The following is a 14692-nucleotide window of genomic DNA, read 5'->3' as shown; positions in this document are numbered from 1 at the left end:
CAATTTACAAAAATAACAGTGCAAACATCTTCCTGATATGCAGTGTCAGGAAGCTGTACCTTGTCTGCTATGACAGAATCAGATTGGATCCATCTAAATCTGGTGAACATTGTGGGGCTAATGGTTGCATCTTTGGAATAAAGTGGTTTCCTGCATCAAAAAAGCAAAGAAGCAAGTGTCTAAGCTACAGCATCTCTAATCCTCCCAGTTGTAGCTAAGTTCCTTGTGGAAGTGTTTATTTACAGGCTCTGTCCCTTATGATAATGGGAGCCAAAGTGTCACTACACTACACAAATTTTGTAATATACAACATAATCAATTGTGTCTGACCTTTAAATCAATAACTTGTGCTGTGTGTTTGATAAAACAGTCAAACTTTAGCCGGCTTCAAAAGGAACTCTGAGATGACTTGTTTGAAAGTTTGCGTAAGTTTGATGAGATGGATTTGAATCAGGATCGAGTTTAAAGGAGCATTATCAGAGCCAGCGGGAGTCACCTGTCAGTTGAGATCTCTTCCGCTCAGAGCCATCTACACCGCAGCAACACAGGATGTGACAGCAGCTTTTACCTCCCCCAACCCTTTAAACAACAATCCTCTCCATCTACACAGACGTAAATGGGGGAGGAGGTAGGTGACAAACAGAATCACATGCCACTCGGCCTCATCTCCTTTCTACAAATGTAAGGTGAAGTGGCATCTACACCCAGTGCTCTGCCATGCCGCTCAGCAAGCTCGACTCATGACAACTGTTGTCAACTGACATCATCACTAAAGAGCCAGAGGGTTAGCTGGATCCCGCAGGCAGATGTAGTACTTATTGTTTTCACTTGAGCCAAACTGAAAGCAAACACACAAACTTAAGTCTACAGAGATACATCTCCCCATCACCATCCCCAACCCCGGAGAAGCATTGACAGCAGCCTCGCCTCCATTGCACTTGCTTCATTTAGCAGCAACAATACATGTAAGCCCCGACAAGCTGTCACTCCACACTCTGCCTTGAGTGCTACCAAACCAAACACCGCTTTGTGTTGTGTTTCTCTCAGCTCGGCACATTTTGAGTTTGGCTTCTTGCCAACCTGTGCCCCGTCTGATTTGTTTTCAGCTGTAATTTCATTCAGAGGGTTTGAGTGACATTTGCTGGGAAAATTCAGTTTCTCGTATCATTTGAAAGCTCTTGATGAGCTCTTTGTGAGTATCAGAGAAAAAATGTCAGCTTCCAACTCACTGAATTGATTTTAGTAACCACTAAAGACCCCATTTAAAAGAGATTTTTCTGTGCCTTTGTGCTTGCTTTTTTATTTGTTGTAAAGTTTTCATGGAAATGTTACAGAAAGTGCACACAGACAACAAATCTGCTGGCATGGTGCATTCACATTCAACCTTATTGATTGGAAAAAAATCAGTTATTTTGTCTGAGTTGTTTTGAATTAGGCAATGTTTTGACAGTTATGGGAACACTTGACTGGCTTCATACTGCCAAACAGACTTTGGTAGCAAACTGCTTTAGTCAAGGACGTTAAGTGATATTCATGTAAATGAAAAATAGGAAATATTATTATATTAATTACGCATAAAATTGCAACAAACTCTGAAATATTAAAGTCAGTTTTCATATTGTTTAGGTTTTAAAGTAGGTTCGGATGGAAATGTTTAGGAGAAAGGCCGGTGGACTTTTTAACCAGATTGTTTTATACAGTCCTAAAAGTGAGAAGAACACATGTGTGAATGAGAATGTGTAGTAAAGATGTAAGTAGAGGTAGTGAAGGTGGACAAGTTTAAGTATCTGGGGTCAATTATCCAAAGCAATGGACAGTGCACAAGAGAGGCGAAGAAGAGAGTGTAGGCAGTGGTTGAAGCCATATATTAGAGGTGATCTTTGACAGAAGGATAGCAGTGAAAGGGAAGGTTGATAAAATAATAGTGAAACATGCCATGATTTATGATTTGGAGACGGTGGCACTAACAAAAAGACGAGAGGCTGACTTGGAAATAGCAGAGCTGAAGATGTTGAAGATTTTTAATGGAAGCAACCAGAATGGAAAGAATTGAATAGTTGTTAACTTGTGCCTGACCGATCCAGTAACAAAATCTCAATCTTGATGAGCTGCATGTTTGATCTGGCAAAGATTTTACACCAGTTGTCCTTCCTGATGCAACCTACCCCATTTATGTGTACCACTGTGGCTCAGGATACAGATATCATTAAGAACAGCAACTTGAATAACTGCTGATATTTACAGGAGTTAGTTTTGAGGGTCTTTCCTACCTAAAGTAATTCCTCTAAAGAGTTCTTATGCGGGGAGTTTTCTTTACACACGGAGATTTATAGTTTTCCTTTTCCATGACGTTCTCTGCTGGAAATAGTACTAAAGGTCTGATGACCTCTTCCTTTTTCTGAATTCAGACAAAACTTGTTTCTAAAAGTCTTAGAAACATGGTTTCTAAGCAGGTACCTACTCTGAATGGCATTGCCTTGGCCTCTGTATATAATGACATTGTGAGGAATCTTGAAGTCATTTGTAACCAGGGTATACCCTTCAGTGTGCTCGTTAACTGACTGTGATTGAATCCTTTCTGTCATCTGCACAATGCTGCTAAAATTAAAATGTTTTCTTTCATTTTTTCCTCTTAAATTAGAAACATCCTGTGTGTGATGCTGAAAAAAAAATGTTTTAATAGCTTTCTTTTCAAAAATGTGGATCGAGCGAGTTTTGGTTCTCCTTGTTACCGTGGAACTGTTACTTTCATTGAGGAATGGGGCAGTGGCGCAGCAGCTACACACTGCACACTTTGTTTACTCCAGAGATCAGCTGATCACCCTGATGCCAGCCGGCTAACCAGCCAGAACCATGAATATACTGGCTGAAATCTGGAGAAAAATACACCATGGATGCAGAGGTGGAGGACAGCAGAAGAGAAGGAGGGAGACAGCGAGATAGCGGAGGCCTAAACAGAGAAGGAGGTACAAAACATGTCTGTCATCAGGATATGCCTGATCACAACGCATCTGCAGAAGGTCTGGAGCAGCTGTTCAAGCCGACAGGGACAGTGCAGCCAGTGGTGAGCAGAAAGGGGGGCTTGCCGTTCTTGTTAATAACTAGTGGTATAACCCTGCTCACATAACGATGAAAGAGCAGATTTGTTGCCCGGACACTGAACGGTGCACTGTTGGGATTTACTCATGTAATCTTGTTGGCGGTTTATGCTCCTCCTTCTGCTAACCCCGCAGCTGCATGTGACATTACCCACTCCGCCATAGCCCGGTTACAGACTAAGCACCCGAGTGCCTTCATTGCTATCTCAGGTGACTTCAACTATGTCACCTTGGACACTACACTGCCAACTTTCACACAGTATGTGGTCTGTCCCACCAGGGGGGGATAATTTTAGACCTACTTTATGCTAATGTCAAGAATGCATCCCCTCAGGGTCATCTTTAAATATATGTGTGTGTGTGTGTGTGTGTGTATATATATATATACACTACCGGTCACACTCATGACATTCTTTCTACAATAGAAATCAAATATTCTTCAGAAAGTTCTTCCCATATCTGTTACATAAGTTTCCATAAATGTGTGGCACTTGTAGGTTGCTTTGCTTTCACTGTTCTGTCCAGTTCATCCCAAACCAGCTCGATGGGGTTTAAGTCTGGAGACTGTGCTGGCCACTTCATGTTTTCAAGCTCACCATCTCGTTCTTTTTTCCTGAGATAGTTCTGGCATAGCATGTACTTATGCTTTGGGTCGTTATCTTGCTGTAGAATGAACCCCTGACCAACCAGGCACATATCAGAGGGTATTGCAATGCTGTGGTAGCAATTTTGGTTCAGGGAGCCTCCCACTCTGTACAAGTCAGTGACCCTGGATCCAGCAAAACAGCCCCAGACTGTCACACTTCCTCCTCCATGTTTGAGTTGATGCCACACACTGTGGAACCATCCTCTCGCCTACTTAGCGGCATACAAAGATCCTGCGTGATGAACCAAAGATTTCAAATTTTGATTCATCAGTCCGTAATACCTTCTTCCAGACTTCAGTAGTCCAATTATGGTGTTTTATGGCCCAGGAAAGCCTTCTTGTCTTATTCTGACATCTTAGCAATGCCTTTATTGCTGCAACTCATCCTGTCAAACCTGCAGCTCAAAGTCTTGTCTTTGAAACTGAGACTTGCTTACTACCACCACTATTAAGCTGTGTTTGAAGCTGTTGTTCTGTGAGCTGCGTATCACACAGAAACTTGTCCTCTGGTTCAGTTGTGGCTTTGGGTCTGCCAGACCTTTTCCTGTCAGAGTTTGCCCCAGTTTCTGAGTGCTTTTTGATGCTGAAGGAAACTGGAATCACTGACACCTTGACTTTCTTTGCAATTTCTCTGTAGGAAAGACCTGCATTTATAAGTGTTATAATGGTCTGTCTCTCTTCCATTGTTAATTGCCTTTTTCTCGCCATTTTTATAGCAACACACTACTTTCTGCAGCACAATGCTGTTCAACTGATGCTCACTGATGGGTATGGTACCACAGTGTGTTCCAGCACTGCTTTTATGCAGACAGAGGGGGTTGTAAGTAATCCCGAAAAGTTGGAACACCTGTACGAATTAGTAGCACCAGCTTTCAAGGCTTGATCAACCTCTATTGGTGCAGAACAGATTTAAACTGTTAACCCATTTTGTGTTGCTGTTTTTTTTGTATAATTCTGAAATACACAATGTTTTTCAGTTTTGAGTAACCTTACCTTTTTTTTTAACCTCTGGCAGTTCACCACTTACTTTTGTACCATTTTAAGCTATTCATTGGACTTGCCTGTAAAATATTGCCTGTAAGCCACCAATTGTAAGTTGGTTTCCAGGCAAACTAACATGCATAATTCAACCTTTTTAAATTAGATGTTAGTATTGTGAAATAAAAAAGATATGATGCTTTTATAAATGGTAAATGGACTCTTACATAGCACTTTTCTACTCTACGTGAACACTCAAAGTGCTTTATACAACATGTCTCATCCACCCATTCATACAAGCACTTTTCTCTCCACCTAAGTGCTAGCTAATATTCACACACATTTATTCTAAAGGGAGCATTCGTGAGCAACTCAGGGTTCATAGTCTTACCCGATGATATTTAGGCATGCAGAAATGTATGCCTAAATATCATCGAGCATCGAACCACCAACCTTCCAGTTAGCAGATCTTCTCTACCTCCTGAGCTATATCAGATGGAGAATAGTAGAGGCTGTTTTGCCTTTTTGGCAGTATGAAGACAACATAATATCTAAATAAGAACCTTTAGGAACCTAAAATGTATCTGTGTGCTGAGATTTGTTGCTCAGCTCCTCAGGTTTTGTGTATTATAGTCAAATATGACAAATTATGCACCAAGATAGATGTCTAATAAGTTAAAAACAGCAACTCAATATAAAAAAACCACCTGACCTTCAACCTATTCATATAGTCTTGTTTCAAAAAGATGCAAAACTCTACAGCCATTTTTATTTTCTGTCATCTTTCTCTGGGATGCAGATTGATTGTTTGAGCAAGATGAACAACTCAGATTACAGAACAGCTGGCAATAACTGTGGGGGCTTGGAGCCTCAGGCAGTCCCTCTATCCTGCATCTTGCTCCCATCACAGTCTTCACATCTTCATTTGTGCAATGAGACCCTTGGCTTCTTCAGCATGAAAGCAAATTTTTACATGAGTGAACACACACGCCCCCCTCACAATGGCTCTGCTTTCTGTTCCCTCAGGATTAACTGGTGCTTGTTAAATAAGGTTGTGAGCAGTGCGGTGGGGGAGTTGTGATGAATTGAAAGATTTGGGGAACAACAGGGTTTACAAGTTGTGCTAACAAGTGCTGTTGTGCAAAGAAAGCTGCTTCTCATTACTGATTGAATTGAGTTGAGTGGAGCTGAAGAGTGGCACTGATGTTCTCGCACAATACATGACAACGTCCTGTTGTTATCCACCACCACTTCTGCAACTTCCACCTTCCCCGGGCTGTGAATAACACTGAATTGGATTTTAGTTAACTTTGCATGTCTTTGCTTTAAAAGAAAAAAGTTATTTAATTAATTTATGTAATGTTTTTAGTTTAAAAAAATCTTTTTAAATGTGTTTAATTTGAACCCCTTATAAGTAACTACTGACATCTTTATTAATTTTAAAGTCTGTATTTGTTATTCTAAGTAGTTTTACGTATTTTATATTATATGAAATAGTTATGTTTATATTATTCATCTTATATACTGAATTAAATTTTCATTCCTTTTTTAAATTAAACATATTTTTTTCTACAAGAGAGCAGGTGGCACTATTGACCATCAGAGAATAAAAATATCATTTAGTTTCATTTCTCTTTTGTTTTCTTCCATCATTGTGTTCACTGGTGTCCTTTCCACAACTCTGCTGTAGAAAAACATTTTTCTGAGTAAAGCAAAGTAAAGTAAATTTATTATTGTCACATTTATGCTTCTCAGGAGGTTAATGCTTGATGATTCAGTATCCGCAATTCTCTCTTTGAGACTTTGTTGCTTTCTTGTCATGCTATTATTTTCAACTTTGGAGAGTCATGATGTGCCATGAAGAGCTCAGCAGAGTTGTTGGTACTCAACATGCAGCAGTCATGGGCTAAACCACTGAAAGCTTTTATAAGAACAACTCATTAACAGACAACCTCCGTGCTTCTTCCCTCTGGTGCCCACAAGTGCCGTTTAGAGAGGGTTCTTTTCTCTTTCAGAGGCACAGAGAAAGCCCAGAAAGTCAAGGCTGCTTGCTCTGGGTCCTGATTGCATTTTTTCCTTTTTTTTTTTTTTTTAACAAACTGCTATTCAGACCAAGGCAAGAACAGAATGAAGGCTTTAAAAACATTAATGAAGCATTCACCAAACATTTTTTGTCAACTCTCCTGCTGACAGCCAGATGAATTGTGAGGAGCAGGACAAGTCTGAGCGTTTGATTGGTTAACTTTGAGGTTATCGTAGAAAAATTGGCTGACTGATCAGTTTGTTGTTTGTTTGTGAAACAAGCCAGAGTGAAAAAAGAAGCCAAGGAGAGAAAAAGCACCCTGACTCTTTTCTGTGGTGTTGAATTTTGCTTTTATTTCAGTTCTTCATGTTTCAGGCATTTAGCTGGTGTAGAGTTCTTAGTTATAAAAATCTTTTGCTTTTTAACCTCCTTGGACCTGGCGTCCACATATGTGGACATCACATTTTGGGTTATTTAGAACAAAATACTCAATTTTGCTCTACAAGGGCCTGATATCCACTTACGAGGACATTATACTGCTACCGTTCTATCAAAATTTTAAACAAATATCCTCTAACCTTAATTTTCTTAAAAAGAAAAATAAGGTAAAAAAAAAAAAAAAAAAGGTAATTCTTTATTTTTACATTCATCGGGCCCCAATCAGCCCAAATATCAAAGAGAAATTAAAAATGCATGTCGTGGAAGAGTTCGGGTCTTAGGAGGTTAAGAGAGTCTTGATGAAGAATGAAGACTAAGAATTATGTACAGTATATACAGCCCACAGTTTACACAGTACTGCCACTTTAAATTCTAAGGTTTTGAATTAAGGTCTCAATATTTATTATTATTTTATTATTAGTTTATATCATTAATCTTTAATCTTTAATTTTAATTTTGTCATTGTCAGAGAACAATGAAATTGCGTTTGGAGCTTCCGTACAACCCATAAATACAATAATAAAGAAAATAATAAATACCCCTTAAAACCCAAGTGTAAATATTTAACCCAGTGTGACTCCAGTGCAACAAGACAATCCTTAGCAACAACATGAGAACATGACAAGTAATGTTCATAAGAAATTCAGACAAAGACCTGAGAAACATGACAAAGTACAACAATGCAACCCATTCAATATTATTGTACTGTGAGATATGATGTCAGATATGATAGTTATCTATTTAAGAAAGAGGGGGGGGGGGGGACAGGAGGGGGAAAGAGAATAAAGATATGATGCACCAATGCAGACCAGTTCAGTGCTATTAAAAAGTTGGATATGGTTATTGTCCGTGAGAGGGGGGCAGAGAGTTCAGAAGCCTCACAGCCTGTGGATACAGGCTGTTGGCCAATCTGGATGTTCTGGCCTGTATAGACCTGTACCTTCTCCCTGAGGGCAGCAGGTGGAAAAGGTGGCGCGCAGGGTGATGTTGGTCCCGCAGGATACTATGCACCCTCCTCAGACAGCGAGTGGGGAAGATATTACTAATCTCTGGCAGACTTGTTCCAATAATTCTGCCAGCTTCTTTCACCACCCGCTGGAGTGCTTGCTGATCGGCCTTGGTGCAGCTGGGGAACCACACTAGAAATCCATACGTCAGAACACTGCTGATGGCACAGTTGTAGAAGTTCAACATCAGAGATCTGGGAATGTGTGCGCTCCGCAGTCTCCTCAGGTAGTAGAGGCGCTGTTGGGCCTTCCGTGCAACTGAGGTGATATGGTTGCCCCAGGACAGGTCCTCGGTCACAGTTACCCCCAAGAATTTAAAACTACTCACCCTCTCCACCGCCTCACTGCCAATGAAGAGAGGCAGATGGTTGTTATGACCCTTCCTCCGGAAATCTACAATGATCTCCTTGGTCTTTTTGGTGTTTAAGACCAAGTTATTGTCGTGGCACCATGACTCTAGTTGTTGCACCTCTGTCCTGTAGTTTGTCTCATCGTTGTTGGATATAAGTCCGAGCACTGTAGTGTCATCGGCAAACTTAACAATGAGATTGGACGCGCAGGAGGAAATACAGTCATGGGTGAAGAGAGTGTATAGCAGAGGGCTCAGGACACACCCTGAGGGGCACCGGTGTTGACCACAAGGGTGGAAGAGGTGTTCTTACCCACTCTGACACTCTGTCTACGGTTAGTGAGGAAGTCCACAATCCAGTTGCACAGAGAGGAGTTAAGTCCCAGTTGGTGGAGTTTGGGACGGAGTTTGTATGGCCGGATGGTATTAAAAGCCGAGCTGTAGTCTACAAAGAGGAGCCGTGCATAGGTGTTCCTGTGTTCCAAGTGCTTCAGTAATGTGTGCAGCACTGTGGCGATCGCATCCTCGGTTGACTGGTTCTCCCTGTATGCAAACTGGTGCGAGTCCAGGGATGGTGAAAAAGCAGCTCTGATGTGTTTAATGACCAGTCTCTCCAGGCATTTGGCGGGAATGGGGGTGAGTGCCACAGGTCTGAAATCGTTCAGACATGTGACATTTGACTGTTTTGGGATGGGAACGATGGTTGCTGCTTTGAAACAGGATGGCACCAGTGAACAGGACAACGAGGTGTTATATATAGAGGTGAAGACGTCTGCCAGGTCCGCAGCACAGTCTTTTAGCACCCGGCCCAGCACTCCATCTGGCCCGGCCGCCTTCCTGGTGTTAATGCTCTGGAACACACGCCTCAGCTCATGAGTGCTCAGGACTGGAGCAGGGTCGGTTGAGGGGAGAGGGGACAGGACAGGGTCGGTGTTCTCCCTATCAAAACGGGCATAAAAGAGATTTAGATCCTCAGCCAGAATAGAACTGTCGGCTGAGGGTGATGGTGTTCTCCTTTTGTAGTCCGTGATAGCCCTGATGCCCTTCCAGACCTGCCTTGGGTTTGTGTTGTTCTGAAACCTGGCCTCGATACGCCTCCTGTGCTGCTGTTTGGCAGTCTTAATGCCTCTTCTCAGGTTGGCCCTGGCAACACTGTATGCCTCCTGGTCCCCGGATTTGAAAGCGTTGTTCCTCGTTCGAATAAGTTGTTGAACTCCGTGTGTCATCCAGGGTGGATTATTAGGGAACACACGGAGTCGTTTCCAAGTTGTTACATTGTCCACACAGAAACAGATGTAGTCCAAGACAGTGGAGGTGTAACTGTCCAATGCGACACGATTGTCAGTGTCCTGCACCTTGAATACATCCCAGTCTGTGCAGTGGAAACAGTCCTGAAGCATCGGAATAGCATCCTGCGGCCATGTTCTCACGGTTTTGGTTGTAATCCCAGTGCTCTTGATCTTTTGTGTGTATATTGGGTGTAGCAGAAGGGAGAGATGGTCTGACAGACCCAGGTGGGGATAAGCCTGGGCTCTGTATGCATTCGCCATGTTGGTGTACACCTGGTCCAACGTTCTATCTCCTCTGGTAGCACACTTCACATTTCGGTGGAAATTGTGAAGTACAGATTTCAGGTCCGCGTGATTAAAATCCCCAGCCGCAATAAAGACACTGTCCGGGTTATTATTATTATTTGTAAACTACAACCTTGAAACACAACAACACATGAAATATTACACCATGGCATTATTTATTTCATGAAAGTATCATTAGAAAAACACTGAGCCAGTATGACTGTTTGGAAGCGTTGCCAGGAGAAAGCTTTTTTTCCCTCTGCTGTGAGATCATTTATACCTGAGATGACCTGGCACCCATCTCCATCTGGCATCCAGAAGTTGAGGCTGCAGGACAGTATGGATGGATAGTTGTCTTTTTTAAATGGAAGACAACTTAGTCATGGTGATACTTATTGTGCTTACTTTATTTATTTTCAGCTTTATTTTTTTATCTTGAACATTTTACTGTCTTAATGTTGGTAAGATTTTGCAAAATTATTCTTCCTCATCTCCTTTTTTTTAACCTGTGAAGCACTTTAGCACTTTAGATTCATGCTGAGTTGAGTTAAGGAGACTTCTTTTAGTATTGTGTGGTTCACTTACTGCTAGGGTTAGCCACCAAAAGTACCAATTTATATTTAAGAAAAGATATTGATTTGCATTAAAATAAACCCCTTTACAATGCTAACCACATTGTAGAAGGGAAACAACAAGCTTAGCTTTCAAGCTTCAAGTTTAGTTTTATAATGTATAGTGTAGTAGTTTACATATTTGCAATTCTTTAAGATTGTGTCAGGAAGGGCATTAGACATAAGACTCAAATGTCAAATCAAGCATGCAGAGCTACCCACTGTGGCGAACTCTGAACGTAGCTTTTTACATGAAATCTAGACTCCATGATTCATTATCAGTTGGTCATGCTAAAAACGCCAGCTGCTTCCCACCGTCAAGCAGTAATTTGTCACCATTATGTAAACATGAGTCTGTCTCTTTTTTCCCCTCTCTCTCTCGTTCTCATCAGGCCTGATGGGATAGGCACAGTGACCATGGAGGAAAAAGTGCAGTTTGAGGCAATCAGAAGTCGTCTCATTGTTCTGCTGGAGAACCAGATCACACATTTTAGGTATGTAACACCTTCATATTGAAGACCAATAGAAGTATATTTGTTTCTGAAGATTTATTTTTTCAGCTAAAACTAGAAAGTGTCAAGACTTATGTGGTCATGAAATTTCTGTCATGGAAGTCATGGAATTTAAAATTGTAATCAAAACCTTCTGTGTGGATGAACTGATCAATGTCATTTACATAGAAAATTCAGATTTCTGTCCTTCTGCCAAAAGTCAGTGTTGATCTTTTATTTTAGACTTTGTCGACTTGTTTAAATATTAGTTTCATTATTGAAAGGGGAACCTGTGATATAGAGACAAGATTATGTTTCTCAGCTAGCTTAGGTACCCATCGGTGTCTCCCAGAAGAGCTGGAGGCCAGAGGGAGGACTGGGACTCCTGCATAAGTGGCAGTAAAGCCTAGGAGCCAAAACTACTTTGTTAAACTTTAACCTAAGATAGGGTACGGCAGTTTTACAATGTATTTGCCTGATTCGACAAGCCTGTTTGTTCTTTTTTTGAGCAGCAATGGTTTTTGCCATGGAAGACTACCATGGATGCCATTTTTGTCCATTCTCTTTTTGATTATTGTTAATCATGAATGCTAACTTTGAACTGAGGCAAATTTGTTCTAGTGCCTTTTGTGGCCTGCTAGATGACTCATCAATGTGCTTTTGGAGTAGTTTTGTTAGGTTGGACACTCCTGGGAAGGTTCACCACTTTTCCAAGTTGTTTCCAAGTTGGATATTGACTTTCACTGTGGTTCGTTGGCAGCACAAAGTCTGGTAGATGACTGATAGATGTCAATGACTGTCAATGACTTCATTCCTCAGCTTTTTATTTAGATTGTGGCATATTGCAATGCTTTTTTAGATCTTTTTGTGCCTAATTCACTTAGTCAGACAGATTCTGTTTAAGTGAGTTCTTGATTTAGCATGTCTAGCAGTATTCAGGGTGGGTGTGGCCTGTGAAATTGAAGTCAGCTTTCCCCAAAATAATGTGGTTCATCATTGTTAACTTACATTAAATCATTAATTAACTATGATTAATTAGCATTTTGTATTTATTCGGGTAATATTTGTCTAATGTTAAAATTAATTTGAAGATCTCAAATATGTAAGTTCGACAAATATACAACATAAAACAGAAAAGAAATCAGTAAGGGTGAAATACTTTTTCACAAGATTTTATATGACTCACCAGACATTGGATAGATTAGATTAGATAAGTATTTATTGTCATTGTCAGAGAACAATGAAATTGCGTTTGGAGCTTCCGTACAACCCATAAATACAATAACATAGATACATGAATCACATTTGAGAACAAATAAATTTTTCACATGTAACAATCACTTCCTGTAGTAAGTTCACATTGAAACACTGATACTCCTTATTCATTAGTATATGAATGCAGGTTTGTCATCATTTTCTCTTATGGTTGTAGGTATGTCAGTGCAAGTCAAAAAGCTGACCCAGCAGCTTTTTGACTTGCACTGATATAAATTCGAAACAGTACCAATAAGAAACTGTAAATGATATACGCTGCACAGTCTCGTTGGAGGGAAGAGTCACGGAACCTGATAATGAACTTGAGACACAGAAGGAAAACAGGCAATCTAGTTTTTTGAAACCTGGCTTCGGAAGATGCTGGGCCTGGAAACTAAACAAGGAACTGTTACGATCGACAGGGCTCAGCCTTGGCCCCCTGATGAAAAACGACAACAATCTATTATCATCAAACTGCACAACGTCAGCGACAAAAGCAGGATGCAATCAGCGGGCAGGGAGAAAGGCGACCTGTCGTTTCAAGGAAGCAAGATTTACATTGCCAAGATTGTTTGACGCAGGTGAGGGGCCAGACGGCAATTTAACGGGGCGCGTGAGCACCCTATAAAGAGAGGAAGTACAGTATCCGTAAATATTTCAGTGTTCTGAGTGAAACTCAGTTGCAGTTGTTTGTGATAAGGAGATAAGAACAGGCTATGCCGATTTTTTTTTTCTTTTTCTTTGGAGATGCACTGCATTACAAAATGAGTAAGCAGTGTTGGACCATACTAACACATTAGTATTTTAAGAATTTTATTCTTTTTGTTTTTCTCTTTGTCTCTCCCTTTTTTCTTTATGTTGCTTTTTTTTTTTTATTCTCAAATAATTCTTGACTTACTGTGGTTTGCATTCATTGACACTGCCAATTGGCCAGGGTGTGGGAGTGTGTGGGGAACTAACATCATGAGTGGGATACCCCTGCTGGCGGTATATGGTTCTCTCTTTATGGTGGAGCGACGGATCTTGGCTTCACTTGCTCAAGAGGTCATAATTCCATTCTGTGTTTATTTGTTTCTGTTCTTGTGGGGTCTTGTGGGGCTGTTCAGTGCTGGAGTTTGTGGTTGTGGGTGGGTTATTAGGGACAGTCTTGTTTTCTGTGTTAGCTTTTTTACACTGCATGTGTGCTATGCACCAGTTCTTGTGTGTGTGATTACTAATTTCATGACCGCATGAAAAATAATACATATGAGTGATATTAAAATTCTATCACTTAATCTGAAGGGCATCAACCATGTCGTCAAACGCCAAAATATCCTGTCATTCCTTAAGAAAGAGAAATGGCAAATTTTAAGAAACTAATTTTTCAGATCTGGACCATAGTAAATTGCAAAGGAGCTAGGCAGGCATCATATAGCTCAAAAAGCATGGGGATTAGTCTTTTACATTGCTGCCTTCCTTAACACTTGACAAAACAATAACTATTAAGGACGGCTGGTATGTACTTTTATGTTTCCCTCCAAGAAAAATTAGAAAATGTGTGAATCTCTTTACAACTTGTCTGTCCCCCTCCATAACTTTAGAATAGACTTTTTTTCTCTCCTCAGAAATGTCTGACTGATGATATTCTTTTGTTTTTGTGCTCTTGCTTATGAGTTGTGGCTACTCTAACACTCTTTAGCGAATTAGGCTCTATAACCCGTTAAAAGGTCAACTTTAGTCAATCTCAGGCCACACTACTGGAAATGTGGGGGACAATGAACAATATTCCCTTCAGTCTGTCAGTATCTGGATTTACATATTTAGGAATTAAAAATATCACCAAACATGTGGACCTGTGGAAGCTCAATTTTCTTCCAGTTTATTGCATGCAGTTAAAATAGACCTTGAATGATGGCATGAATTACCACTTTCTTTCATATTTTATACTCTCTGCAGATGCTTTCTCTGTACTTGCCGAAGAAGAAAATTCAGGATACAGAAAAGGCCGTCTCTAATTTTATGCGGGATGGCAAAAAACCTAAACAGAGGCTTAGACTTTTACAATTACATACAGACATGGATGCCTAAAATACTGTTGTACAACTGGGTTTGCCATGCCTGCTGTTTTTGGTCTTAGCTACATGCGTATTTTAAAAGGAATCATGTATTAATTCATGGAGTTGTTCTCCACACTCCCCATGGAGTCTGGTCACTTGTGATGTCCGTAATAGAAGTCCAGTGGTA

General features: G+C 40.6%; 1 protein-coding gene across 2 annotated transcripts in view; it reads left to right on the top strand.

Moving 5' to 3' along the window:
• The window catches only part of cadps2 (Ca++-dependent secretion activator 2), a 180617-nt gene that overhangs the window by 92823 nt on the left and 73102 nt on the right, over positions 1-14692 (top strand). For both annotated transcript variants that reach the window (XR_014800732.1, XM_084934412.1), the window contains exon 14: positions 11117-11218. Coding sequence is in view for 1 of the 2 variants with exons in the window: in XM_084934412.1 (XP_084790538.1) it covers positions 11117-11218 (102 nt within the window). In the remaining variant the exon portion in view is untranslated. The remainder of the gene's footprint in view (positions 1-11116; positions 11219-14692) is intronic.

The sequence above is a fragment of the Perissodus microlepis genome, chromosome 7, assembly GCF_051167445.1.
Source record: "Perissodus microlepis isolate ML-2025 ecotype Zambia chromosome 7, ASM5116744v1, whole genome shotgun sequence".
Taxonomy (NCBI): Eukaryota; Metazoa; Chordata; class Actinopteri; order Cichliformes; family Cichlidae; genus Perissodus; species Perissodus microlepis.
Note: the sequence above shows the minus strand (reverse complement) of the source record. Positions and strands in the feature narration are given on the sequence as shown.